General features: G+C 33.7%; 1 protein-coding gene across 2 annotated transcripts; it reads right to left on the reverse strand.

The window, feature by feature from the left end:
• Positions 1 to 925: 925 nt before the first annotated feature.
• LOC132796154 (neprilysin-3) lies at positions 926 to 14,533 on the reverse strand. Of its 2 annotated transcripts, none has more exons than XM_060807217.1 (9): positions 14,073 to 14,533; positions 8,078 to 8,194; positions 6,841 to 7,000; positions 6,664 to 6,784; positions 5,566 to 5,880; positions 5,009 to 5,503; positions 3,187 to 4,016; positions 2,795 to 2,937; positions 926 to 2,732 (listed from the first exon to the last, which is right to left on the reverse strand). In XM_060807217.1, the coding sequence occupies exons 1-9, from the start codon at positions 14,082 to 14,084 to the stop codon at positions 2,556 to 2,558; spliced, it is 2,370 nt and encodes a 789-aa protein (XP_060663200.1). In that variant the 5' UTR covers positions 14,085 to 14,533; the 3' UTR covers positions 926 to 2,555. The 2 variants fall into 2 exon arrangements, with proteins under 2 accessions (XP_060663200.1, XP_060663199.1); XM_060807216.1 differs by lacking the exon at positions 14,073 to 14,533 and adding an exon at positions 10,243 to 10,330.
• Positions 14,534 to 15,055: the final 522 nt, after the last annotated feature.

Here is a 15,055-nt window from a genome sequence, read left to right on the forward strand (position 1 = left end):
GTAATAAGTAGCCAACACACTCTCTAGCCGATCATACCCGCCTTTGCCTGCACACTTCAATGTGGCCAGTCGGCGGCCTAAAAGTATGCATTAAAACTAATTAACTTTTCGCTCAGTCACCGGGGAATGCCGCAAGCTTAGTTTCATGCACTCGAATTCATGGATGGTAGTTCAAGCTGGTTCCAGACTGTTGCCCCAAAATGAAATTATGAAAATTTCAAGCTCTGACGCTTTCGCCAAGAAAATACACCACAATGCGTTGTACACTCAGTTATTGAATTTATTTCATTTTCATATGTATACAATGTTTTAGTTGCTGTTGTTTCGCTTTTGTTGTTGTTGTTGTTGTTGTTGTTGCTGTCGACAATAAAAATAATTTGTGTAGCTTGACATACGCGTTGTTGTAAGTATGTAAGTAAGTATATAGTATATATATTATAGTATATATAGTAATGATGTTCATCTATGTATTTACTTATTCATAATTGTATATGTATATGCATGTATATTTATCATATTTATTCATATTCATTATACTTATATTGTTGGACTCGAAGACCGTTTAGCCATAGTTTGTTATATCATAAATGAATTTCGACAATCAAATGACAAACTTAAATGCAATTGGTTTAGTTACTTATCAAGTTAATTTATATAGTATGGAAAAAACAACCACAAAAAAAAACATTATCGATATCTAATTTGTGCATTTGTCAGAGATACATAGGTTTAATTATTCGCTTCGAGTGGATGAAGGAATTGCTAATGTTTTGTGCTTTCTTTTCATTTAAATTGCTATGTATATAACCTTTGAAGTAGATATGAACTTTGGTACAATTGAGCATAATCTTTGTTGTTGTGGAAACTTTTTCAGTGCCCTGAAAAGTATGCTTTACTATTTGTTCTCCACATTTATATTCGACTAGTTTCGTTATTTGATTTTTTGTTGTATTCAGTATGCTACACACACACATATCATTGTACGTATTCATTAAACTTGATATGTGCCAAATGCTTAGTACTATAGACATGATTTTTTTTTGTTTTGTTTTTTGCGCTTTGGTCTCTCTCTATCATTTAAAATTCTTTGTTTTTAAGGGATAGCTGTTGCAATTTTCTTCTTTCTTTTTGATTGGTGTTTTGTCTCTTTTTCTATGGTCAAGTTTATATATAATAATCGTACACACGCATACACACGCAAGTGGGGAAAAAAGAAAATTTAAATACAGACCTACTTTGATTTTGTTTAAATTTCACTTAACTAGCGACAATCGAAAAGTGTTTTTAGTTTTTGCTTCTGATTAACTAAGTTTACATACTATAAAAAACATACAAAATTATGCTTCATATATAATTCGCACTTTGGAGTTTGGCAACGAAAAGGCAGAAGAAACTGCAACTCTCTTTCTCTCTCTCTCTCTCTCTCTCGTTCCATTTGTCTCATTTATCTGTCTATCTCATTCGTTTCCATACACACACTTAAGCTTAGGACAAAGAAAATGTGTTTTCCTTAGTTTTTTTTTATATATTTTTGGAAATTGAAATTTGCGAAAATTCTCTTTTCAATATTGTGTTCTATTATTATTTTTTTTTTGTTTGTTGTTTATACATTCAATATACATACATAAATAGTTATACAAATAGCTAGTTACACAGTTATCTAGGAGCTGACCCATTGAGGTCTGCCGCTTACAATTACAAATTGTTTATATCTACTAAATACATACACAGCTATTACACGCACACACACACGCGATCTGGTTCATATAAATGAAACTTTCTATTATTGTAATTATTATTATTAGAGATACTTTTGTTTGGTTGTGTTAACACTTTCGATTTCAAGTTGTTTCGAAGTTGTATTTCTTTTTGTGTTTTTTTTCTTTTTACTGTTGTTGTTGTTGCGCTAGTTGCTTTGGTGTTTTGCTGTTGTTTAAGTCTCGGCTTTTTGGTAAATTATGGCCCAGGCTAATCGGCTTATAGTCGGTGAATGCCCGTGCCCAAAAAATAAACTATGCAATCGGTTTATCGTCAGATATTCTTTTTTTTTCATAGGCACAATGACTGACGTTCTCTCAAAATACTAAATATATATTAAATGAATTATTTACTCGCAGAATTCATTGCGTATGCTTAATAATACGTTAATTTCTTTGGTAGTTTTCAAATAGTTTTTTGGTTGTGTTGTGTGCACTGGAATATAATTATTACAGACTATAAATTTTGTAAATCATTTTTTGTTTTTTTTCGATTATTTTTTTTCTTATTTTTTGTGTTACACTTGTAATTAATTCAAGTCGTTTGACAAATATTTAAGTCATTTGAGATATTTTCAATTGGTATAAAAAATTAAACTCTCTCTTAAAAAAAAAATTGATCGACTCTGCAAGAAAACAAACGACAATGCAAACATATAGCACATGACAAACTGTGAGCTCTATAAGCACTAAAGACAATCATCATCTTCCATAGAGGTGAAGTTATTCCTTTAGATATATTTTCTTTGTTTGTTTCTTGTGCTTTAGTTACTGAGATCTTTTCCGTTTCGATTCTGTTTACCAGACTTCGCATTTCTTGGTCGGATTCATGCGTTTGTCGGGCTTACACTGGAATACCTCGGCAAATTCCTTCATATTCGACAGCGTGCCAATAACGCGAAATTGCGACGGTGAATGCGGATCCTTTTCCATTTGCAGCAGATTTGTCTCATCCGTTGTGCTGGAGCACCAAACCTGCAAAGCATTAATTCACATTTAAATAATGATATCAAATGTTGCAACACTTTCAAGCTCACCTGGGCAAAGGACACAAAGAAGAGCTGTTCATGCGTTAAATTCAAGCCGGGCAGCCTAAGGACATCTGCATCCTTTTCGGGCTTAGTGCGCAAATAGGCATGATACGCAGCCTTCAGGCCGCCATTGTCAGCAATGTTCTCGCCTACAGAATGTACATGAAATTTCATATTAAATACTAACCTAAATAAAATCACTTCTTAAAACTAATTTCCAAACTCAAAAAAAACCTGAATTTTGCAATTCAATTGGGTTCCAGAATGTTTGCTTTTGTTTGAGCAATTCGTTACAGAATAGTCAAAAAAGAAATATATATATATATATATGGTATATCTCCCCAACTTCAATACAAATCATATCATATATTTTTTCCTCTTTATCTCTCATCACTCACCCAATGTCTGTTTGCCATTTAGATTGCGTCCGTTGAGCTTAAAGCCGCTGTATTGTCGAGCTATGCACTCGGATTTCTCATTGAAACGTTCGATACTCTTGGCATCCCACCAACGATTAATATTGCCATATTTGTCATACTCCCGTCCCTGATCATCGAAGGCATGCGTCAGCTCGTGGCCCATCACAACGCCCATGGCACCGAAATTGAGACTCTTGGGATTGTTGATGTCGAAGAACGGTGTCTGCAGGATGCCGGCGGGGAAAACAATTTGATTTTTGGTCGGCGTATAATAAGCGTTCACTGTTTGCGGTGTCATGCCCCAATTCGTCTTATTCACTGGCTGATCCAACTTCTTCAGATTGCTCTTCAAATTGTAAATGGCCACTTGAATGTTATTCTCGAAATACGCATCAGCTGTGATATTCAGTTCAGCGTATTTCTTATCCAACTCAATCGGATCGAGTATGTAGTCGGGGAAACCGATCATATCTGAGATCTCATTGGCCTTCTCAATGGCGCGCTCACGCGTCTGCTTGTCTACCCAGCTGAGATTTTGTAAATTCATTTTAAAGGCTTCGCGTATCTCGCCGATCATTTGCTCCGCCGCTGGCTTGGATTCGCCATGGAAGGCCTGCCGCACAAATATCGCACCGACTGCAAAGCCAACCACATTGTTCGTATCGGAGACGCAATAGCGCCACACCTCCTCGCCGCCATCGGAGCCCATCAACGCCTTACGCACGCCCTTATACGCATCCCTGAAGGGCTTGGACAAGCAGCTGGTCAGCGTGCGCACTGCCTGCCACGTCAGATAGTTGTTCAGAGTGCTGTGAATGGGTAGAGTGTGGATCAATTATTAAGAAAGTTATAATAAAAGTTAAAATAATGCAATAATAATGATATAATAATGTAGTGATAATATAAAAAATATTTAAAATACTCTAGTTCAAAGCGATGCTGAACTCTACTCCTATTCACTCTTTAATATGTATCTTTGATTAGCTAAAATTCCTAATACATTTATTTTTCAATATCTATTTGGTGCAACTCAATATTGGAGTACCTTAAACTTAGCCTAGAAGTTAGTATAAAAGCTAAATATTTATTGATACTATAAAAAATCACAATGAAAGACTAGCATAAAATGAACAATTTATACTTATTAAAACCACTTAATTCTCTCATGCCAAAGACAACTTGAGCTTGAGGCACTCTTCACATAAATTGTTTTATCCAAAATACGAGAGGTTCTTAAGTGATTTGTCAGTTAGCAATAATCAAATATAATATGTTATTCAATAAAAACTACAGTACTTATGATTCCTGATAATTTGCGTGCGATCAGATAAAAGTTCTCGAAGGTTTTAAAAAAAATACTTGTGTATGAGCAATCTGGTATATTTTGTATAATATGGTATATTTTGTACCGTATGGTATATTATGAACTTATTCCTGTATCAATATACCACATATAACTTTTGGTATACTTTCAGAATTTTTGTGGTATCTCAATTTGGTGTATTTCAAGCATATTACCGCACTGTTTTGATTTTATTCAAAATGAGGAGCGAGTATTTGACAGACGAGCATACTTGTTTTTAACTTTCTCATCAAAAAATGTGAGGAAGGTAAAGAAAACTTCCCTTGTTAAAAAAGTAAGACAAAATGATAGTCAAGAAGGACCACAAAGTATTTGTACCTTACAAATGAATTCGTTTGTTTACTAACCACAAGTTTTAAGACATCTTCTACTTTAAATAAAACAATTATCTCGGCACTTACTAAACTTATCATTGTATAATAAGCAGCTAGCACTTACATTTTGCCAGCTTCCGTTTGCTGCATGCTCATTATGATGTTGGAGAGATTCTTGAGAAAGTCGGGCGCATAGACGACGACAACTTCGTCGTCGGTGACGCGTCTGTTCACCAACTGCATGGCATTATCGAAGTGATCGGTCCAGTTGAGAAATGGAGCAAGCACATTGAGTTCCTTCAGTTTCATGGGATGATACATTGCCTCCTCGTTGCGTCGATCCTCCATCGGGATGGTGATGTTGGCAAGTTTCTTCTCAAAATTGATGACGCCCTCCATCTGGGCCCGCGCATCCGTCTCATTGGCACCCAAAAGCACACAGATCTTGGTCATGTATTCGATATACTCGCTGAGCACCTTGCGATGAATATCCGTCTTATTGTTGTAATAATCCGCAGTGGGCAACGTGAGGCCACCCTGATCAATCTGTATAACGTGGCGAGTGGAGTTCTTGTCATCTTCGCCAATGGCCCAACCAAACAAACAGTTGAAATTGTATCTGCAATTGGCAGTAATAAATATTAATAAAATATAGAAAAACATTTATGTATCCACTCTCACTTGTTGTGCAATATTTTGAGTGCACTGCCCAGTTTCCATTTGGTCACATTGTAGCCACTCTGCGTCACATTCCAGCCTCCGATTTTGGTTAGCAAATCATTCATTGGCTTCGCGCCCAACTTCTCCATGTGCTCATCCACATCCAGGCAGGACTCGTAGTAGACTTTTGCCTTGCGCTCTGCGTTCGATTTGAAACTCTTGGCCGGCTTGTCCAGCACATTGCGTATGATCAGCTGATTCATCTGCTCCAGCTTACCGAAAGTGCCCCACGTTGATTTGCCTTCGGGTATGGGATTGTTTTTGATCCACTGATTGCTGCAAAGTAACAAACGATAACGATGTGAACAATTTGTAATAGCCAAAAGGTTAGTTACTCGTTAGTTAACAATATTTTAAGTATTTAAAAAAAAAAAAAAAACATAATCTTGTAAATAAAAAAAGGTAATAGAAGAAGTTAGCTTCAGACTAGGCCAAGGCCAATAAAATGGAACGTAAATAATATTTTCATTATAAGTAAAATGGTATTTAAAGATTTCTTGTAAAATGTTAATATTGTACCCTCTATTAAACTTATAACAAGAACTCAAACTGAGGCTGTTCTGATACTACAAAGGTGCTATCTCTGATTTATTCTTACATTTTACAATAGTTTAAATAAACTTTAATTTTGTTGGCTACTTTTTGATGGTTGCAACACAGTTTTTTTTTATAAAATCTTTAGTTTTTAAGTAAGCATAATTTTGCAAATATTTAAATAAAGTTAACAGATGAAATTGATTTAAAACTTGGCAAGAACCAATAACAAATAAGAAATTTAAATCGGTATTTATTATAACTAAAATGGTATTTTACGTTTTTAATACTGTTTTTATATTATAAAAGTGCCATATATTATATAGTTTTTATAATAGTTATGTAATAATAATAAAACTTAAATTTTAAACACTTTTTGATGGTATAAAAGTGTTTCAACTACTAACATTTTAGTAATGTCAAATGTTTATTTTAATTAGTCTCTTAAATTGCATTTCCTTATCTTTCTTTCAGTCTCTTTCGTTGTAATTATTAGATAGATTTATTTTCCTATTTATTTCTTACCATGCATATCCATAGAAATCATCGCAGGGATCCACAGTGACATCAATCGACCTTAGAATCTCGCTAGACGCAAATATGCAGTGCTCATTGAGGCAGGGCAACTCATTGGCCGAGAGGCAATCTGCAATGTGATTGAATTGATTAAGGTGATGCCAATTAATTTGATTGTGCGCTTACCTTTCTTGTGTGGCTGCACATGCAGCACATGCTTTGTGTTGTCATTTGAGTTATTGGAGAATAAAACACAGAACTGTGTTAAAATCACAATTGCCATCACAAATGTGACAATCAGTAAGAGTTTTTCGGTTTTGTTTCGTGATCGCCAGTTCCATGTTGCCTGTTAATAACAAAAAAGTATTATTACAATTATTACAGTGCACTAACTAAGCAAAAGCAGCACATTATATTTAAAAGGAGATTACAGATGGACAGAAAAAACTTGAACAAAAATCCTAAAATTGAGAACTTTTTGATCTTGAAAAAAAAATATTGTCAACAAAAAGTCTTGAACAGGATTCTTAAATAGGATCTTATCGTTTAAATTTCGTTTTTGATATCGAAAAACACCTAAAGTCAAAAAATTTGGTCTTGTTTCTTAATTGTTGTAATTTTCTTTCTCTAAAATATAACCTAGATACTGATGTTGTTGCTGTTAGTTCTACATTTTTTGCTCTGGATTTCATATTAACTTTAATAATCTTGAAATTAGAGTATAGTCTTAAATTTCTTGAATTATCAATAAAGAATTGTTGCATAAGTTTAATCTTGATTTAAGAATTCATTTTCTGCCTTCAATTTTGACATCATATTACTATGATTTTGCTATTTACTCAAGAAGTTATTCAACTTTTTGTATTCAAAAGATACAATTTAGTTATGAAAAAAATGAGGGTCAATATTTATACTATTGTGCGTCTTAATTAATTAAAAAAAATGTAGGCTACCCTTAACTAATGCCCCTAAAGTAAAAATTACTTATTTATTTTATGTTGCATTATAAGACCACCACACAGACTTTATGTAGATTATATAAACAGGAACTTGCATAAAACGATTTATTTATGCTCTCTCTCATACTTAGGTAAAAAAAAAAAAATGAGAATTTGCCTAAATTTAAGTTTACTCTTCAATATTACAAGACACGAATCTCATCACAAATTATTTATTTAACAAAATGAAATCTTAAATAAGCGAGTGAAAAATCATATCTATCGATAAAGTCTTTAATATATCAACCTAATTTATATTACAATGTCGCACTCTTTAGCACAACATCTGTAACTCAGAGTGCTGCTATGTGGTTATGTTCTGGTTTTATCTGTATGTGGTTCTGTATCTGCAACTGAGTCTGTATCTTTATCTTCATCTGTTTATTTTGTGCGGCTTCTGCTGCTGTAACTGTCATTGTACTCACCCGCGCCGTATGATAGCGTATCTGCATGCCTGGATGTCCCGACGCCTCGTTCAGCTGAATGCCGCCAATTGAACTTGAATCATCTTCCGTAAATTCGGTCTGTTTGTAGCGTGTCATCTATGTGGAGAGGCAAAAGATACAGATTGAGATTCAGATTTATGATTCAATGTCAGTCGGTTAGTCGGTTACAATCTGCATTCTGTTAGTCGAGATGCGCAATGATCCAGATTAACATCTGGCAAATACATGTATCTACTTTATACGAGATACATTTTTGTATCTGTAGCTACAAATGCATGTGTGTAGTTGGAGGGCGACCTTAATTAAGTCGATTATTATCAGCGTCTCAGTTTCGACTGGCCAGCTATTGTTGTTGAGCCTTATGTGCACATAAGTAAATCGCAAGTAAGCAAAAACACCAACAAATTTCCATAACAAACAGACGCTTACATTCATTTCTCATTTCTATAGGTATACCTCAAGTATTCTTCTCAGAAAACAACAGAAAAAAATATTAAAATTCTGTTATCTATTAGAAAAATAAGATATTCTAATTAAAATAAGTTTAAAACGAATTTCATTAGATTTGAGTTGTGTCAAAGTTTAATTAATTCAAATATTCTCAATTGAATTAAATATTAAAATCAAATTAGGTTTAATACTTAATTTTATACATGTTCATACACGGATTCAATTATTTGGCATTTTATTAAAGCAATTATCTTTAATCTTTCATTCTTCAAAACGTTCGCACCTTATTTTTGGATTGCTTTTATTCACATGGCGAGTGCTGTAAGTGCCTTGCTTATTTGTTTATTGTGGATCTGATAAAAGAGTGAAAGACACAGACTTCTCCACAAAACGCACACATTCGCATATGCGGGAGAATATCAATTTGTAAGTATTATTTGGGCTTTTGTCGGCTAAAGCTTTTTGTTTTGTTTTTTTTTTTTTTTTGTTTTGAGGCCCTCCACTCGGTTGTGTCTCTTTGTTTGTCTCTCTCTCTCTCAGGGCCTCAGGGCTAGCGTCTCTACAGCTTGTGTTTTTTCTCACATTTTGTGTTTGCCAGCCCCCTGCTCCCCTTCTCTAACTCATTACTTATTGAATGTGCAGTCTATTCTCCATATGCCGGTCAGCTTTTTTCGGATTTCGCATTTGCTCAGGTCAAATATGTGTACGTATTGTTAACGCATTGTTTTTAAAAATTTACTGATCTGTAAGTTGATCAGAGAATGCACTTTTATATATATATATATATATATATATATATATATATATATATATATATATATATATATATATATATATATATATATATATGTATATATATATATATATATATATATATATATATATATATATATATATATATATATATATATATATATATATATATATATATATATATATATATATATTATATATATATATTATTATTATTATTATGTATATATTATTATTATTATTATTATTATTATTATATTATTATTATTATTATTATTATTATTATTATTATTATTATTATTATTATTATTATTATTATTATTATTATTATTATTATTATTATTATTATTATTATTATTATTATTATTATTATTATTATTATTATTATTATTATTACTATTGTTCTAATTATTCTTATTATATTCTTATTGAAACCAAGGTTTTCATTACTAATATTTATAAAAACATACACACATCTTTCGTGGTCTCTTTGTTTACATAAACAACAACTTAAATTCTTCTACAGCTAGAAAATGTTTATACATTGTAGACTCTTGCAAACGCAGACCAAGAAGTATGAGCAATCGAAACTTTTAATCTCAAAACTATGAAAACTCTAATAATACACATGTGAATAATATTGCATCTTTGATTATGATTAATAAATATGTTATACATATGCGAGCACTTTTCAATACACATATTTATATACATACATATATATTTAAATACATATATTTATTACTCGTGCCATGTAAATTTTGTATAGAACTAGATAGAAACAGAGATATTGCTGACGATTTTATCGCTGTTTGCCAATTAAAATCTGTATGCAAACTGTGCTCGGTTTGATAAGCCAAATATCCAGACACACCCAGACATAGCCACACCACAAACACACACACCGCACACCCACAATACACACAGACACACACACCTACCGTGCGACAATCGGTGAGCCACATTTTCAGCAATTAGGCGACAGCTACAACAGAATCAACAATGAAAAACGAGCTCGATCAAAAAAATATATATGCACGATATATATATATTCTCAGTTTATAATGTTTATTTATTGCTGTTGTTGTTGTTGTTGATGATGTTTTCCTTCTTTTTTTGGGTGCAAATGTTTGGCGCGCGTTTTGCGAATTAGATCTTGGGAGTGAACTGAAACTGAAGGGAAGCGAACCAGAGATAAAGCGTTGAACACACAATATCCGATGTTCATCCCATGACCGTTGAATGTGCACTGAATGGGCGCCACGACGATACCGCGTTGTTGCTTCGATACCGATGCTGATGACGCTGATGTCGATGTCGATGCCGATGCCGATGCCGATGGCGATGCCTTTGGATACTCGCAAACGAAACGAAGTCCGAAACTATGTATGTATTTATATTTATATTGTAACACATGGTACAAACACGCATACATAACATATACATATGCATGTATTTGTATATTAGCCTCCTGCTTTCGGTTTTCCCGCATTCTAATAGTTCTGCACCATAAGCAAATTAATTGACTCAATTGTGTGGCTGTGTTTGAGCTTCGGTATATACATATACATACATACATATAGATATTGTTATTATTGCTTGCGCCTCCTTGAACTTCAATAAATACTCTCGTAACGCAAAAGAATTGTCATGTCGAATGATCATCATAATATTTGATAAAGCTGCCATTATATTAATTGATGCACCGTAAATCATCTCAACTTTCAATGTGACAGTTAGTGAGCGTCTTTAGTATATACACACATACATATTCAGTATATCTATATACTATTAGCATAGGCTGGCAGTAAAAGCAGCAGGATACTAAATAATGATGTAAGCATATTCAGGCCTCTATTCAATGTACTCAATGAATAAAAATGAAATTGACTGCCCTCACATTTGCAGGCTTAAACCACAAAACATCAGCAAAATAGTTTCGATATAATATTTAAAAATGCTGGTTTATTAATTGATTCATTGATTAATAATTCAATTATAAAATATTGTGACAAATTTAATTTATGACTAATTGAGTGATTTTTCGATGGCAGATTGATTGAGAAGTTGCTTTATGAAGTTGATTGTGTAAGGAAGTGTGGTTGATCTGTAGATCAATTATGCATCGATTTTGGTGGTTAAATTATAATTAAGATAAAACAATAAAATAGTAAATTATAATAATATGAAAAACTAAGTATTTGATTATCCGTTTCCGAAATAAAACACACAAGATCGGATTAGTTTTAAACACACTTAGCTTGAATTACGATTGATGTAAAACAAAAAGTAAAAAACTCCAAATTCAAATGTTTCATTTTAAACTATTTGAATAGATTATTATAAATATTAATATAAATAAATATTATAGTTATTAGATCGTAATCCAAGTCAAGTTTTTCATATTATTGTATATTTTTATTTTTGTTATATTTATTTTCATATAGACTTATAATTTAGTCGCCAAGTTGAACGTCTTCATTCAAATATGCACTGAATTTTATTAATATTTATATTTGTTTGCTTAAAATGGTGCTCATCCCCACCGTCTCGCTTAGCCAGTGAGCACTGTATTTATTTTGTATTGACTCTTACAATATGCTTGCAATGCGCACCATTTATCGCCCATCGACCGCATATTTCGAGTAAAGATGAAAACTGTTGCGCAGTTCGTTTTCGTTTTCGTATCATTTTTTGTTTCTGTTTTTGCGTTCTTCTTTTCGCTGCCAATTCGCTTGTGTGTTTTGTTGGCCACACGGGGTTGCAAGGGCAATAATATTTGCCCAAAAAATTTAGCGCCGACATGCAGCAGCAGAAATGTTTTGAAGCCATGTAAACACACGCGAATCATTTGCCACCCCATCCAATGTAAACAGATATTAAATCGCATTTGGCCGCCCATAAGGCATTCTTTAGACTCTCGATGGGTAAACACACACACACACACACACACACACTCAAGCTCCATCGAGTGGCATGCAACATGAAAGACAACGGAAATGAATAATTTAAGTTGCAGCACTTGAATGTGATCTGCAGTTGCTCTTAAAGTAGCATTAAGTTATCAATTTGAAATCGAGGAGAGTGTCACAACAAATCGGTGGCGTATACGCAATATTTCATATAAACAAAAGCAAAGATATAAACATATTGCTAGCTAGTTTCGCACATCGTTAATAGAACAAATAAGTTTTGTGTTTAATTTTATAATTTATTGGAATTCTTATACTCGATCGATAAAACTTGAGAGCTGTTACTAAAAGGCTAGAAAGTAACAAAAAACTTTTCACAAACAATATTATAAATGTCACAATACGGAAAAGGAAATATTATAATTCAAATAACACAATAAATATACAAATCATTTAAACATCAAAATAAACATACAAAAAACGGAAATACTGTATTTAAATCATTATTTAAACATCCGTGTATACACTATATTTGGATATTATCTTAAAGCAGATTGTAATTGAAAACATACGTAAAAAACATAAACCAAAGTGTATTATAGTTTCAAAACATTAAAAAAAAAGAAACATAAACTTGATGGCAACTTAAAAGCCTTCGAAATTATGGTTCATGTTAATAAAAAAATATTAAATTATAAAGATCGATATGTTATTGTAATTTAATATTTATTTAATCACATGGAACTTCATTTTGAATGTTTTCAAATTGATTTTTTATATCTAAATTATTACAGAAAAATAAGTTTAAATTCGCAATTAAAATGTTTTCCATTAATACAAATTGACGCAGTGAATATTTTCGACTATAAATTTGTACTTCAATTATTAAAAAGTAATAAATTGAAATTTGTAATTAATACAAATTGAAGCGGTGAATATTTTTGAGAATACGTAAATCACGCCAATTTGTAACTCAATAGGCATTCAAATTTAATACAAAACTGCGCACTTAAATTGTAATGAGAAAGTCTCTAATGGAAATAGAATTTGTGAAATATTGTATTTCATGAATTTGATAGCTTTCACATCAAACAAACAAATTAGCAGTCCGTCCATAGGTTTTTGGCAAACTGCGCATATTTATCAAAATAGCTGTAAGTATACACAAACTGTGGCGAGCTGCGAACGGGGATGGATGGATTTATGCTGCTGGGGATTATATAGAGGAGGGGAGGAGGAATGAGGGAAGGGGGGGAGGAGAGTTTGTTGCCAGGGAATAGAAGTGAAAAATGCAATTTGCAGCACAGCAACAGCAACAGCAGCAGCTGTTCATGCGCCAAATTGCATTTGAGACAAGTTCAACTTTGGTTGCTATCGCATAATTGTAATCGAATCCGCACGCACACAAACACCCCAAACTTATGTTGCTATCTCTCTCCCGTACACACACACACTCTCTCGGTTAACTGTGGTTGGCTTTTGTGACATATGTTAGACATATGTCTTGGATTCGAAATGGCTGCAGGCTTCATTTACAGTGCAGTCCAAGTAACTTGCCTACAATATATGTAGACCAAACGCACTTTAAATCGTGAAGGGAAGGAGATGTGTGTGTGTGGGGGGGGGGAGGTGAGGCTGGGAATATGAGCTGATTAAATTGCGATGCCAATTAAAAATTTCATTTACTGTAAAACTCATTTGCGATATGGGGAGAAAAGGCAACAGCAGTCGATGGCCTGCAGCATTGTTGATATCGCAGTCAACACACACACACACACACACGCATACGCACATAAAAGAGAGTGAGAGAGAGAGAGAGAGAGAAAGAAAGCGAGAGAGAGCGAGCGCTCTTTGCCTACCTTTGCGCTCATTTTCTTTATGCGCCTGAATAGATGCAATAAACTTTTTTCCCAGCTCGCTGTTGCTGCTTCTCGTCGTTGCTATTGTTGTTGTTTGTCGCCTCTTGTTGTTGTTCTTCAACTACTTCTTCTTCTTCTTCTATTTACTATTGTTTAATGTTGATTATTTGCTGATATACACACACATGTATTTGTGTACATTTTTTGGGAGTTTGGCTTTAACCACTTTTCCGACACTTATTTGTTGCTTTCCATTTTCATTTTCGTGTTTATTTTGTTGTGTTTTTGTGCCAAAAGCTGGCCAAAGCACTAATTTAACCTTAGCCACATTCTTGTTTTCTATTATGTTTATAATTTAGCGAATTCGCGTTGGGATCGGAAAAACGAAAATGAAAATTAATCTATTTTCTTATTTTATTTTTGGCAACTGCTTTTTGGCTGCCGCTGTTGGCGCTTGTGCTGCAACTGAAAATTCCACCACCAGAGCCAGCAGATTCAAGCCGCCAGAAGCGAAGTTAGCAGCGGACCGAGCCGAACAATGTCACTATCAAGCCAAAAAGCAATAACACACACACACACACACACACACACACACACGCACACACTCAGATAATGACGGACTGAGTGCGACGATGCTGTGCGAAAAGCTATTGCCATCCGTTGGAAAACCGCAGCATAGAAGAACACAACAAATAAACACACGAACGTAGTAAAAGTCCAAAACACACGACACTCTCTCACACACACACACACACTCTGTCTCTCTCTCTCACACACACACACACACCCCTTGACTTTGTTCTGGGAATCGCGCTTGAGGGGGATAAACTTTTCTAGTGGAGTGCTCAAATCGTCACTGCGTTTCTATTGCGCAGCTGCAGTAAAGTGGCAACGCTTAACAGCGCTGCCATATCTATGCTAACAATCTCAACGCCAGATGGCGCCACAGTATTAACTTGCATTTCTTACCCATTTTACAAAGT

This window comes from Drosophila nasuta, chromosome X (assembly GCF_023558535.2).
Source record: "Drosophila nasuta strain 15112-1781.00 chromosome X, ASM2355853v1, whole genome shotgun sequence".
Lineage (NCBI taxonomy): Eukaryota > Metazoa > Arthropoda > Insecta > Diptera > Drosophilidae > Drosophila > Drosophila nasuta.

What these genes read in the sequence shown, in the direction of transcription:
- LOC132796154 (XM_060807216.1), bottom strand. Translation starts at nt 10,266, where the DNA reads ATGTGGCTCACCGATTGTCGCACG. An exon ending in TGTGCAGCCACACAAGAAAG is followed by an intron (nt 6,785 to 6,840) that starts GTAAGCGCACAA and finishes ATCACATTGCAG; the next exon opens with ATTGCCTCTCGGCCAATGAG. An exon ending in GATTTCTATGGATATGCATG is followed by an intron (nt 5,881 to 6,663) that starts GTAAGAAATAAA and finishes GTTACTTTGCAG; the next exon opens with CAATCAGTGGATCAAAAACA.